At 46.1% G+C, this 14,741-nt stretch overlaps 1 protein-coding gene across 1 annotated transcript; it reads left to right on the top strand.

Moving 5' to 3' along the window:
- The first annotated feature begins 7,117 nt into the window (after positions 1-7,117).
- KRT1 (keratin 1, type II) lies at positions 7,118-12,520 on the top strand. The gene is made up of 9 exons (XM_005869214.2): positions 7,118-7,738; positions 8,832-9,046; positions 9,366-9,426; positions 9,844-9,939; positions 10,107-10,271; positions 10,406-10,531; positions 10,864-11,084; positions 11,567-11,601; positions 11,686-12,520. Exons 1-9 carry the CDS (start codon positions 7,187-7,189, stop codon positions 12,039-12,041), a joined length of 1,827 nt encoding a protein of 608 aa, XP_005869276.1. The 5' UTR covers positions 7,118-7,186; the 3' UTR covers positions 12,042-12,520.
- The last annotated feature ends 2,221 nt before the right edge of the window (positions 12,521-14,741 follow it).

Here is a 14,741-nt window from a genome sequence, read left to right on the forward strand (position 1 = left end):
TGCAATTCCTACATTTGAAGTCAAAGACCAAGGGCACGAGGACAAGGACAGGAAGACAGGGATAAACACTAGTGCGTGTAAACATGTTTTAGAGTATTCAACTGACAGTGGCAACATATGAGCCAACAGGTGTGATGGCTGTTGGGAACAGGCATGGGGACCAAGAAGAGAGCATTGTGCAGAGCCTACTTGTTCTCTTCTGTAGTCAGAACACTCTAAGAACACTGCTAAATAAGAGCCATGCAGAGAACAGTGGCCAAGACGGTGCTGATGGGGAATCAGAAGCCTGGCCACATGAGGACCATGCAAGATCCTGGAGAAGAGAAGTTTTTTGGGGGGAGATATGATGGCTAATTGCACACACAAAGATTTGAAGAGCTTCCGTAGCAAAGAGGGGCTGACCCCAGCTGATGACCCAGATGGACAAGGTGGGAACTGCAGCATATTTGGCTCAACATAAAAGCACTGTTGTATTTATCCTGAGATGGGAGAGGGAGAGGCCACATTTCAAGCACAGGTTGGTTAACCATTTGGCAGGAGGTTGAGGGAGGAGTGAAGGATGGGTGGGGATATGTGAATGGCAGTATTTCACATCTTTGCTGCCCTAAGAATTCATGTGATGAAGCCTGAGAAAAAAGGAATTCTACTTTCTAGTTTATATTTGGGAAAATTAAGATCAGATACCAGAGGAGGATCAAGTCATAGAGAGGCCAAGGGCTCGAGCCAGGATTGTAAAGTGAACCCAAGTGTTCTGGCACCACCAGAACTATTACAGGGTGTGGACTTGATTATCCCTGGATCATACTTGTGTGTATGATATTATTAGGGAATCCACATTGGCTCTGGGGTAAAACACAAGGGCAAGGCCAACCCAAGGGAACAGGCATGGCGACCTCCCCTTCCTTTTAGGCAGCCACCTTCCCACCTTTCCCTCTCCCATCCTTCTCCTTCTGTGCAGAAATTGGGTTGTTCCAGAAAACATGGACTTGTCTTTTCTCTTCAAAAGCCTTGCCCATCTTAGTCCTGGTTGAGGAGGGAACCATGTGACTGAATTCTAGGAATATTGGAATGGAGATTCCACAGAGCAGGAGCATGAGAAATGAAGGCCAAGGAAAGAACAGTTAATTGAGGAGGACCTCAGAGTCTAAATGAGAAGTCTGAATGTGATATTCTGAGCCTGAGCAATGGAATCTAGCATTAAAGACACCAGAAGAGGTTTCCTGGGATCGACATTATTCCTGTTAGACAAGAAGCAATCCCATTGGGAGCAATGAGCAATTTCCTAGCTCTTTACTATATACAAAATGCATGATCTCCTATGATTCTCCCTGGCCCTGGGAGAGGGCTGGGGAGACCACTTGTGGGGGCTCTGTGGTCCTTCTAGAAACCAGAGAGCACTCATCCCCTGTTTCTGGTCAATGCTATTCCCATGAGGCAGATACTCAGAGGGAAAAGCAAGCAGATCCATCCATTTAGCAGCAGAGGGGCAGCAGCAAAGAGCACAGCACTCAGGGCAGCAAGACTCCTAGGGGAAGTTTGCCAGCTGCTCCTCCCTCTGAGAGGCCGTGGCCGGGCGGGGCGCTCTGGGAATCTAAATTTAATTCCACCAGCTTCTCATCTACATAGATTTCAATCTGGGGACATGGTGAACAGGAGGAGCAACCACTGGCTTAATAAAATTCCAACTCTGTTTGACCTAGGACAAGGTGTGCATTTCTGGGCTGGGAAAATCCTTGGTCTAAGGAAGTCTCTCAAGAATGTTGCCTCACCCTCAATTACCGACAGGCTGGCCCAGGATGTATCTTCAAATTATGAGCCATGTGCTTTGACAGTTCCTTTTCAAGCACAGTGTAACCCCCACAGTTCTGAGGGACCTGTTGCTCTGGTTTTGTCAGCTTTCTGATCAGGACAGGAAACTGTATGCCTTTGGGTCGATCAACACTGTTACAAGGCTGAGCTGGGAACGTGAGATGTTGGGAGGTTCTTGAGCATGGAGGGTTGGTGCTGAATGTCTCAGTGCCAGGCCTGAAGGGCGGGTGGGGGGTCTCTGAGTGTGTGGCCTGGTTGCCACACCTGTCCCAATGTGCTTAACCTCAGGGATCGTCCTCACTACAGAGCAGGCATTCCACAGTGGGAGTAATTCCCAGTCTAGCCTCAGTTCCGTCCACTTCAGGTGTGCTCAGCATTCCTTCCTGTATGCGATGGACCCCTAGCCTCCCTGGTACAGAATTATGCCCCCTCCCTAAGGATTTCTCCCACAAGATGGCTTCCTTTCAAGAACCCAAACTTCCTTTCTGGGTCTTTCCACTGTTTCTAGCGAAGCAGGGGCTTGTTCTAAAGCTTTTCCTGATTGTTATGTAATCTTTTGGGTTCTCCAAATGAAAGGGTGAGAGAGAATTCCCCCTCCCCTCTCTGTCTATCATTTACCACACTTGAGTTTCCCTCTAAGTCCTTATTTTACAGATGAGGAAACTTAGGAGGCTCAGAGAGGGTAAATGATCTACCTAGAGTTGCACAGCTACAAATTTGCAGTCCAGAGTGGCACCTGGTCTGGCTGACTCCGTGCCTCAATTTAGATAACCTGCACCATCCTTTCCTACATACTCACCTGTGCCTTCCTCCTTTCAGGCCCCTACTTTGCTCCGGCACACACTGGTAGGTAACTCCTGGGGGCCTCCTTCTTTGCTCTCTGTCCTGAACAGGCTGCCCCTAGTTCTGCAGCTCTCCCTCCTGTATAAGAAGCCTCAGCCCCTCCTCTGCTGGCTGCCAGCTTTCAACATCTCACCCCGCCTCCCCATTGTTTGTGATTCTCCTTTCTGCCTCCCAGGCTTTGCTTTCCCCCTCCCCTGAAATTTCCCTCTCCCACGTTCCTGGTGGAGTCCCGCAGGGCTGGGTGGCTTGTCATTGCATGTTTCTCATCAACTCTTTTTCTCAGTCCCATCCCTCAGAAAGCTCTCAAAACATCACCACACCTGCCCCTGCCATAGCCTGTCTGTGGCATCCTCATCTCTGTGATCAGTTCTGGGGTGTGTGTGTGTCCTTGGGGTTGGAGGTGCTCTGGCACTCTGTTATCCAGAACTGATGGTGGTACCCTTCAGGTGCAGGGGACCGTGTGGGAGGCTGGGAGGAGAGGGGTGCTTGGAGGGCACCCAAAGACATAGAGGATTTAGTCTTGCTTTTATAAGGCTTATAGAACAATCAAAGGATCAGCAAACACACACGCACACATATGTATATGTGTGTGTGTTATATGTATGTGTGTGTGTTTGCTGATCCTTTGAATATATATATATGAAAATGAGCCAGTCTATATATCAATATGCACTTGAATATGGCAGCAACTGAGCTTAGATAAAGAAACCAATGGAGCAGTTGAGTGGTGTTAATCAAGGAAAACTACCTGGAGGAGCCAGCCTGTCTGCTGCCCGGTGGAGCAGAGGAGATGTAGGCATTTGTCCTCAAGGCCTGATGGACCCAACATCAATTCAGGCCCAAATGCTCATGAATAGAAACCTTAGGTACTCCAGAGATAGACTATGGTAGGACTGTGAAGGAAATTGCCAAGGCAACTGGAAGACCTTACAGAGAAGAGAAAAGTAGGCTTGGAAGATGGAGGGGAATAGAGAAAAAGGGAAGAAGAGGACTGAATAGTCTGAGCAAAGCATGGGAGTGGAAAACTCAAGTGAGTGGGTGATCAGGAAATTTGTAGGTGATGCTGGTAGTGAAACAGGCCAATGACAAGGGGAGGCTCATGGGCTGAACCTAGACATGTGCTCAGAGTTGAACAAACTTGGTTTGTGAGTTGCCACCTGGGGAAACTTGGGCAAGTATTTAAGAACCCAAGTTTTCTTTTCTTTAACATGGGGTTAATGGCTGCCACCTCATGGACTTCATATGATGTTTAACTGAGATATAGCTCCTTGCACATAGTTAGTGCTTATAGATATTAGTGCCTCTTTTCTCTTTCGTTTTGTCTTTATTTTATAAATTTGGAGTACACAAATAAGCCAGGAATGAGAGTGTGTGGTTAGATTTAATGTCCCACTTTTTTTAAAAAATATATTTTTATTGATTTCAGAGAGGAAGGGAGAGGGAGAGAGAGATAGAAACATCAAAGAGAGGGAATCATTGATTGGCTGCCTCCTGCACGACCCACACTGAGGATCGAGCCCACAACCAGGGCATGTGCCCTTGACCGGAATCGAATCTAAGACCTTTCAATCTGCAGGCCGACACTCTATCCATTGAGTCAAACCAGCTGGGGCTAATGTCCCACTTTAATATCACCACACAGCCTCCACAGTCCTGGGGACATCACAGGGATCGATGAAGTTGGTTAGCTACCAGTAGGGCAGTTTCCAGCCTTACTGGGTTGCCTCAAAAGTCAGCAGTGGAAAGAGAATAGGAGTCCAATTCAGAAATTGGAGGATGCCCAGGCACTGATTGTATGACTTGGAGCCATTTTTGACTTCTTGAGTCTGCCTTCTCACATCTTTGATAGGCAGGTTAGATGGTGGGAGGTCTTTGAGTTCCAGCAGATGGGAATACTCTGTGATTCTCTGTGCACTCATTTATGGAACCAGTTCCATTTGCCTGTCCTTGAACCTCTTCTCCAGTTTAGCAGGAAGAACACTTGAATTGAAACCAGAAAACTCAAGTGCTAGTCCCAGATGTGTCTTTTCCTAGCTGGAGTGCCTAAGCAAGTCATTTAATCTCTCTGATCCTCAGTTTTCTGTTTCGTGAAAACAGCTTGACTGCCTGGTTCTCAAGGCTCTTGTTAGAATAGTGTTTGTGTATGTTTTTGTTGAGATGAACTATGCAAATGTAAGCTGGTGGTGATTTTTATGTCTTCTTGTTCCTTCTAGTCCTTGTCTCTCTCCCTCCTCATGGTGGCAGCTAGAGTAAGTTTTTCAGCTCTGTAAATTGTACATCAATTACCTGACCATCAACCTCTAATTTCTCTCTCTGTTAGTTTCTTAATTAGTGGAATCACTGCAAAGTTCTGTTGTGGAAGCACGAATCACTGCAAAGATCTGTTGTTGGCTGCAAAGGTGAAAGGATGAATACACACATGCACATACACATGCATACAAACACATATGCACACCCCTCCAAAGTGCTAGAAGGAATCAGTTGCACAGAGTAATATGGCTCATGAGGGAGTATGCTGAACTAAAAGGATTTTGATTGCCTGTCAGAAGATTATTAGGCAACAGTCATTACCACACAAGACCATCCCAGTCTCATTGTTCCTAGTCAAGAACAAGATCTGATTACTCATTCGCTATCGAGAGGGTTGGTTTAGCAGCCCAAGGATGTTAGTGTTAAGGCAGTTTCAGACAACAGTGCCATGGAGATGGCACAGACTCCTCCTCCCCTGCATATCTTGTATTACACAGTGAGAATGCCTCCCAAGCTATCTGGTTTTACACAAAGTGCAATGGACCACTTAGAGTTGCTCAGAGCCAGGTGAGGTGAGCAGTGGCTTCTCCTCACTGAGTCTCCAATTCTGTGTTTACATGCAAGTGTGGGGAGCACTCCAGGCTTCTAAGAAGTCTGGGAATGAAAGTCTGTGTGGGGTTTGGGTCTTTCCAGATCTCAATGCCACTACTACCTATTAAGGTTGATCAAATGCTGCTCTCCAGGAAGGATCCTGGGGTTTCTTGGCCCATTGTAGTGCATGCTGGGCACCCTTGCACCTGGACAGAAGCAAAATCTCCCCATGAACTCAGTTCCTCCAATCTCCTCTTCTCAGAGTGAATTGAAGAACATTTTCCAAGCATGTGAATGTGTCGGGAGCCAAGGATTCAAAAAGATAAAATGGGCCTCCTGCTGCTGGAGCTCTCTGCAGTGAGAATGCCTCCCAAGCTATCTGGTTTTACACAAAGTGAGGAGCACAGCCCCAATTCAGTGCTGTGCTGTCATACAACATGCTGGTTAGGATCCTGCGCATGGTAGCTCAGTATCCCCTCTTCATGTTCCAGCCATGCCACTTACCATCTGGGTCAACTTGGGGCAGGCTATTCAACCTCTGTTTCCTCATTTTAAAAATGGCTAGCATAACAGCATCTATCTCAAAGTTGAGAAAATTAAGTTAATACAAATATGTAGAACAGTGCCTGGCCTGAGGTCAGTTTTCAATACATGTTAACTATTATTATTATTATTATTATTATTACTATTGCCATTACTGTTGTCCAGAAACAATTTTGGCTTCTAAGATCAGGCTTTCCAGACTCCTTTCAGATCTACATTCATCTCTCCCTATAGTCTACTGTGATACTTGAACCACCGGTCAAGTCCTACTTCCACCCCTTTGCTTTACAAAATGTATGAAATAGCTTCTATCTGCTACCTCACTGCTTTATGTGCTTTTCAATGGGCATGCACATGCCATCTGTTTGCAACTGTTTTTTGTTGCTGGTGTCTCTATCTCCTGCCCTGGCCTATGAGGAAAAGGAACAACTGGAAAACTGAGAAAGGACATGTCTTTCCCTTCTGGTCCTTCCAGATCACTTACCCTCCCTCCCCCCATCCTTTTCAATGACAGCTTCTCTTCCTCTAATATTAATGCAGTGCATTTATAAAGCCAAAATTTAATAAAAATAGCTTCTTTTGATTGCTCACTTATTCAAGTCTGGCTTGGTGTCAGGAGATAAAACTTGGTGAGCTCTGGAGTTTGGAGGGCAGATCTCAGAACCGGGCTGGAGAGCTCCTTCTGAGACCAAGAATGGGGAACTACACCTGCCATGCCCGAGAAGAGTGCCTTAGTAGCTTACAAGGGCAAGGCAAGAATGGGAACTTGCATATTTTTGTGACAGGAGGTGATGAAATCTTATCAAGAAGCACCAGGTGACAGGTGTAGGGTCCTCTTTTCACAAAGTCGCAAGCATGTGAAGAAAGATTTTGTCCGATAAAATGATTGCCACATGAGCAATCTTGCAGGCACAGCAATTTTGAGAGCCATTCTGGGAGTGAGCGGTGTAGTGTTTATTGTATTGTTGAGGCTCGTAAAAATCTTGTATGGCTGCAGGCAAGCCAAACCCTTGAGTAGCACTGCATCCCGCTGACTCGAGGACCAAGCCCAATCACTCCCCTGTATATAAGGGAAAGTTTCTGTGCTTGAAGTAGAGGAGTGTTAGCTCCTTCCTTTTCTCTACTTTGCTCCTACTCTCTTTAAGTCAACATGAGTCGCCACTTTAGTTCCAGGTCTGGGTACCGGAGTGGAGGAGGCTTCAGCTCTGGCTCTGCTGGGGTAGTCAGCTTACAACGTAGGGGCACTAGCTGCTCTGTGCGCCGTAGTGGAGGAGGTGGTGGGAGATTTTCAGGTGGAGGATGTGGTGGAGGAGGCGCTGGTGGTGGCTTTGGAAGTCGAAGTCTTGTTAACCTTGGTGGCAGTAAAAGTATCTCCATTAGTGTGGCTAGAGGAGGTGGACGTAGTGGTTTTGGTGGTGGCTATGGCAGTGGTGGCTTTGGGGGTGGTGGGTTTGGTAGTGGTGGATTTGGGGGTGGTTTCGGCAGTGGTGGTTTTGGCAGTGGAGGTGGTTTTGGTGGAGGTAGTTTTGGGGGTGGTTTTGGGCCCGTCTGCCCCCCTGGTGGCATACAGCAAGTCACCATCAATCAGAGCCTTCTGCAACCCCTCCATGTGGAGATTGACCCTGAGATCCAAAAAGTAAAGTCTCAAGAAAGGGAGCAAATCAAGACACTCAACAACCAATTTGCCTCCTTCATTGACAAGGTGAGTTTACCTGCTCTGTGCACTGGAAGAGCTGCTCCTGGTCCATTTGAGAGTGGCGCAGCCAAGACGTGTTTGGGTTTGAGCCTCAATTTTCTGTGTTCAGATGACTAAAACAGTGTTTTGTAGAATTGTTTTCTACGAGATGTGTTAGAAGTATGCCTGTGAATGATGCTAATGACTAAACTCTCTCTTGGACAAAGGGGTCTGGGGTCTACATAAATGTGGGTCAATTTGACATCACCTTCAAGTGTTTTTTAATTCAACTCCTGGGCTGAATTGGGACTCACAAATGCTGAATGAAGATAACAGAAATGGGGCTAACTCAACCTTCTAGGGTGCAAATGAGAACCCTGGAAAAGTTTTCCAAACCATAAAAAGGAAGTTGAGTGTAAACAGAGGCATTGGGCTTTATAGCAGAAGGTATGGAGTCAGTGCCAAGCATCTTTTGCTGCCAGAAGGGGCGGTCCGCCCTCTGAGAATTTTACATTGGTACCATATCCAGGTGGAGATTTTTTTGTACTTATATTTCCAAGTATCTGCTCTGAAAAAGAATGTAAACCATTTTTTAAAACATTTTGCTCATTCATCAATAATAATGTCAACACAAGTTATCCACAATAGATTTGAAATTCAATTTGGGATTTTTTCCAATATACATTTGAACTGTGTGTATGTTCAGGGAATGCAAACCAATTTTTATGGTAATTGGCTTAAAAAATTGGAAGGCAAATCTCTTAAGTGTCATGTATCTATTTCAAAGGGCAGTTGCAGTAATTTTACATGTGCTTTGCTATTTGTTTTTTTGTGTAGCTACTCTCCTAAAGTTCCAACTGAAATAGTACTATGATTGCCATTCTCAGGGAAATTAAAGCTTCACTGAATTAACAGTGAGTTGGGTTTTGTTTTGAAGATAATGCTAACTTGATCATCTTTTTTTTTTCTTTCAATTTTTCTGTTCATCATGGCCAGGAAAATAAGAATCACAGTTCTTTCCTAAGTGAGGTTTGGGCCTTGTTATGTGGTAGCCCTTGGTGCTCAGTGGCCAGAGGCCTCCACTTCTGTATCAGTGAGTAATGAGGTTTTGTGTTCTTAGGTGCGGTTCCTGGAGCAGCAGAACCAGGTGCTGCAAACAAAATGGGAGCTGCTGCAGCAGATAAATACCTCCACCAGGACCCACGACCTAACCCCCTACTTTGAGTCATACATCAACAATCTTAGAAAGAGAATGGACCAACTGAAGAGCGATCAATCTCGAATGGATTCGGAATTGAAGACCATGCAAGATCTGGTAGAAGATTACCGGAACAAGTAAGGAAACCTGGCTGGGCAATTTTTGACTTTTGCTTTAAATATTTCCAGCAAGTGGCAAGCTAAGACTCTGAAGAGAATGTAACAATGTCTTTTCTTAGGTGAGAGGTAAATCAATTTGGCATTTTCTGAAATCTTCATTTTCTTAGAATCTGGAAATTCTTTAATGGTTATATTGCTCAGAAGAAAGGGGTGGCCAGAATGTCCTAGGCTAGTAACAGAAAAGCAGTGAGAAGCAGCGCTAGTTTTAGTCTAGAAAGCGAAACTTCAGGCCTCTCTCCTTCTCTGAATCTCCTATTCACTTCTGATTTCCTTGCAGATATGAGGAAGAGATCAACAAACGGACAAATGCAGAGAATGAATTTGTGACCATCAAGAAGGTCAGCAAATTCTGTAGGGTGGACCTTACATCTAAAATAAACAATAGAACAGGGTCTCTAATTACTAAGCAGAAAGGAGCCACGATGTGGAGAAGCAGGTAGTGGGCCTGATGACTATCTGAAGTAGAGTTTTCCTTCCACATTATCATGGTCCTGGACTTACTCAGGTTCCCTGCTTCTCCAGAGCCCTCACTACTTCATGTTGCAAGTGGGGAGGCAAGTTCTCAGCAAATCAGGCAAGCTCCTTTGTGATTGTGTTCCCAGGGGTGGGGCAATTTAGGGATTCTGATCCACCTGTGATATCAAGGTGTGGAACAGACCCCAAATACCTTTTCTGCTTGGAAAATCCCCTCACAGTTAGTAAGAGGGATTTGCCCTGGAAAGACTATGACTTCTTACTGCCTATTGCTCCTCTAGGATGTAGATGCTGCTTATATGGCCAAGGTGGAACTTCAGGCCAAAGTTGACAACTTGCGCCAGGAAATTGATTTCTTCACAGCACTCTACCAAATGGTAAGCCCTCTAATTTCAACCACGTTTACCAAGTGGAGAACTTTAAGCCTGAACCCACCACTATCCAGAAGAATAGAGATATATTTTCCATCTCTTGAATGCTCCCTCTGTCTAAGTTGTTCTCTGTTTTAACACTATAAGACTCACTGAATTATTATGTCTTGCAGGAGCTGTCTCAGATGCAGACTCATATCAGTGACACCAATGTCATCCTCTCCATGGACAATAACCGCAGCCTGGACTTGGGCAGCATCATTGCTGAGGTCAAGAACCAGTATGAGGAGATTGCCCAGAGGAGCAAGGCTGAGGCTGAGGCCCTGTACCAGACGAAGGTGAATGGGCTGGATGTCTGGCCAGTTTTCCTGAAAAGTCTTGTTTTGTTATCCTGTGTTTTCTCTTAATATTTGTGTGCATGAGCCAGTGTATATGCTCTGTCACATTAATTGACTTTGCCCATCATCTTTAGTATGAAGAGCTCCAGGTCACTGCTGGCCAACATGGGGACAATTTGAAAACTTCAAAGATGGAGATTTCTGAGCTAAATCGGCTAATCCAGAGACTTAGAGCTGAAATCAACAGTGTAAAGAAGCAGGTACTTGCTTATTCTTTCTACTTAAGAGGTGGTGAGAGAAAAGGCAGCCAAGAGGTTTCAGGCTAGGCATTTAGAAGAATGCCAAGGGGCAGAGAAGCCTTGACGCAGGGCCAGGAGAGGCTGCTGCATCACCTTTAAGGGCTTTTAAGAAAAGCAACATGATGATGTGCTAGCCAGAGGCAGGGGAATGCATGAAGTGACTTAAGTTCTTGTGGTTCTGTTGGATCCAGAGTACTGGCCTCAAGGGGGTGGAGAGTGCATTTGAGATAAGAAGGACAAGGTGGGATTAGGTGTTAAGAGTGTGTGTAATGTGCTGGATTCTCCTTCCTCAGATCTCTGGGCTGCAGCAGTCCATCAGCGATGCTGAGCAGCGTGGTGAGAATGCCCTCAAGGACGCCCAGGGCAAGCTGAATGAGCTGGAGGACGCCCTGCACCAGGCCAAAGAGGACATGGCCCGGCTGCTGCGTGACTACCAGGAGCTGATGAACACCAAGCTGGCCCTGGATGTGGAGATTGCCACTTACAGGGCCCTCTTGGAGGGAGAGGAAAGCAGGTGAGAAAGGGACCCTGGGCAGTATGGCTTCTTCTGTGCTTCCGCCCTGGCAAGTTGACTGCTGTTGAAAGATGCCGCCATGTGACTGCAGCTTGTCCTGGGCATGGGGACAGGAAAGGCACACCATGTGGAAAGACTTGGTTTCACTTTGGGAGCCAGAGTTCACATTGAGGGCTATAGTGTGGCAAGAAATGCTTTGAGATGGAGCAATTTATTCTTCATCTGGGCGGGCTCAGCTGTCATCCGGCCAAAGTCAATGCCTTTAGAGTAACCGGCATTAGCTAATTAGCTCTTGTCTAACTTATACGGAGATTTCTTCCTGTTTATGAGAAAAATGAGAGTTGTGGGAAGCCAGCGAGGATTGGATTCGTTTCAGATCAAAGAGGAGCCCCAGTGGGGAGCTTTGGGTCAGCTGAGAGGGCCTGGGGAGGCGCTTGTGAAGCCGGAGGGTAATGAGGACTTGGCTTTTCTTTCTCTTCCAGGATGTCTGGAGAGTGCGCCCCGAACGTGAGCGTGTGTAAGTACAACCCAGGGGCCTGTGCAAGTTCGGCTGGGTGGGAATACGCCATGGGATTGAAGGTAACTGAGTGTCCCCTTGCAGCTGTGAGCACCAGCCACACCAGCATCAGTGGAGGTGGTGGCCGAGGAGGAGGCGGTAGCTACGGTTCCGGAGGCGGCTACGGAGGTGGTGGAGGTAGCTACGGAGGCGGCTATGGTTCTGGAGGTGGCAGCGGCGGCGGCAGCTACGGCGGCAGCTATGGCGGAGGCGGCAGCAGCGGGGGACACAGAGGCGGTTCTGGAGGGGGCGGCGGCAGCTCTGGTGGCCGGGGTTCCAGCGGTGGTGGCGGAGGCGGGAGCTCCGGAGGCCGGGGATCCAGCTCTGGGGGCACGAAGACCTCCGGCGGCAGTTCCAGCGTGAAGTTTATTTCTACCAGCTATTCCCCAGGGACCCGATAAAGCGGTGTTCTCTGTCCTGTTAGCTCTCCCTCTCCATCACTACCAAATATGCTTGCAAGACCAAGGGCCAGCCTTACCGAAGAAAAACACCACCGATTACCTTGGTTCAGCTTATCTCCCCAGCTCTTTCCTTTCTGCTCTGCTTCCCAAAGAAGTTTTAGAATCAGTGATAAGCTCAGTTCCTGCTATGACCTTTTGTGCTTTATCTCAGAAACAGTTCAGCCGTCACCACTGCACACATTACATTTCAATGCACCTCCTAAGTCAGCCAGAGGTGGGCAGGCTGGTTAGACCCAGGGCTTCTCCGTCATGCAATGAATGCACATGCTCTGGACAGCTCATTTCTATCCTCTCTCTTGCAGCAAGCTCTGTGCTGCTTTGGTTTTTTATGTACGGTGTCAGCCAGTTGATTGACTTTTGTGGAGAGGTCTGAAACGCCCGTTTCCTTGTGTTGCTGCAATAAACTGAATTTGAAATTCTCTGAGTCTCCAACTCCTTTGTTCCTGGCACTGACTATCCTGGATGGGTACTTTGTGGGAGGGAAAGAAGGCCCTAGATCCACACGGCATATGGGGAAGTTGGGACACACGAGGGGAGGCTGGTGAGGCAACATGCGACTTTAAACATTTAACATTTTACTGGACAAGCTCTTTTCCAGAGGGTAGACATGTCATGGAGAAACAGAGACTGGGGTAGCAAGTTTCGTTCATCTGAGAAGGTTTTCTTAAAAAGGGCACTGAACAAGCAGGTTGGGAAGGAGGGGTTTGGCACTGAGAAGAGGGGAAAGTACTGCATGGAAAAGTAATTGTTCATGTGGAACAGTCAGTGATAAGAAGGGAGTGGGTCACGCAGGGTCAAGAGCTACTACAGGCAGAATACATACAGATTTTGGCCTGGGGAGTGCAGGAACCAAGAGTGGTAGTGGAGAGGTGGATATCTATTCTCCTTCTCTTTCAGGCCACTACCACTATCCAAAGCTCTGCTTAATCTAAGATCATTTGTGGACACATACACGGTACTTATGAAGTAGTATAATGGGATAGCATGGTGGTCAGAAGCATGGACATTGGGATTCACATATGTGTGGGTTTGGGTCTTATCATCATTTACTAGGTCAGTGGAAATGTACAAGTTATAGACCTGTTTGCATCTCAGTTTTATTATCTCTAAAATGGGATAATAAGCCTCCTTTGTGGGAATTATTGTGCGAATTGATTACGATGATTAGCACATAGTAAGCACTCAGTGAGTCACAATTTCAACCGTAATGGTGATGATGATGATGATGATGATCTGTCAATTATAAAATTGCTGTTTGGTCTCCAGGCCATTCAGTAGATGTTGCTCTAAGGGAAAAATGAACATCAGCTTCCCAGTACTTTTATGACCATGCAAGAGTCAGCTTCTTGAGGATCAGTTTTCTTGTTTCCAATTAGAAAAAATATTCTTAACTTCAGTGTCAACTCAAGGGGAAAAGAGGATATAGATCAACAAGAGTATTATGTAAGTACAACTTGGTGAGCTCTCTCCCTCTCCAGCCACTCCTTCATCAGAGCTGCTTCCTGTCTGGGCTGACGTGAGAGTCTGGACAGCATGATGGTGGATAGAAAGATGGTGGACAGCAAGATGGTGGATTGATTCGAAGTTTCATTTACTGTGGTATTTAAGGGGCAGGCAAAAGAAAATAACACACAGCTTAAGGATGTGTGGATCCTTGGACAAGTCACTTGACCATTTTGAGCTCGGCTTTCTTGTAGGTTAAATGGGGAACAGAATATTTGCCTCTAGACATCAAGAGGATAAAATACATAATGTGAAAAGGTTTTGTGAACTCTGAATGTGTTATATAGAAGTAGTTAAGTAAAATTTAAAAGGAGTGATAAAGAAGTGAAAGGCAGTGGTTGGCTGTCAGGGACCACCAAGAAGGAAAGGAACTTGATCTGGTCACTGTGGCCCAGTGACAGCTCCATAGGGACATGAAATTAATTTTCTTTTTTAAAAAGTAAAAGCATAGCATTTCTTTAAAAAATGTTTTTATTGATTTTTAGATAGGAAGGGAGGGAGGGAGATGGTTTACCTTTTTCATAGGAGAGTAAACCTCTAGGGCCACCAGATACAGCACCTGGGACACTGTTGAATGAACAGTGATGCATTCTAGTACTCTGCCATACACATTTTCTAAATTCTTTCTAAGGTCACAACTTTCTTTAGTCACATTTCAGTATTGGGAATATCCCTGCTCTTCTTGTTTGGACTTGGGTTTTCTTTTCTTTTTTCTTCTTTCTGTTAACCTTCATCTGAGGATATTTTTCCATTGATCTTTTAGAGGGAGGGGGGAGAGAGAGAGAGAGAGAGAGAGAGAGAGAGAGAGAGAGAGAGAGAAACATCGATGTGAGAGAGACACAGTGATTGGTTGCCTCCTGCACATGCCTTGAGCAGGGCCAGGGATCGAGCCTGCAACCGAGGTACATGCCCTTGACCGAATTGAACCCAGGACCCTTCAGTCCATAGGCCAACACTCTATCCACTGAGCCAAACCAGCTTGAGTGGACTTGGATTTTCTTGATAAGGTCAGACATGAAACAGAGATCACTATAATTTACAGTGAAACTTATCAAAACTTATAAGGTCACTAGGATCAAATGAAAACCCTGTATAAGTCAGTATATAATGTAAAACTAAATTAAGATCAAATGACCA

Source organism: Myotis brandtii, unplaced genomic scaffold (assembly GCF_000412655.1).
Source record: "Myotis brandtii unplaced genomic scaffold, ASM41265v1 scaffold29, whole genome shotgun sequence".
Classification (NCBI taxonomy): domain Eukaryota; kingdom Metazoa; phylum Chordata; class Mammalia; order Chiroptera; family Vespertilionidae; genus Myotis; species Myotis brandtii.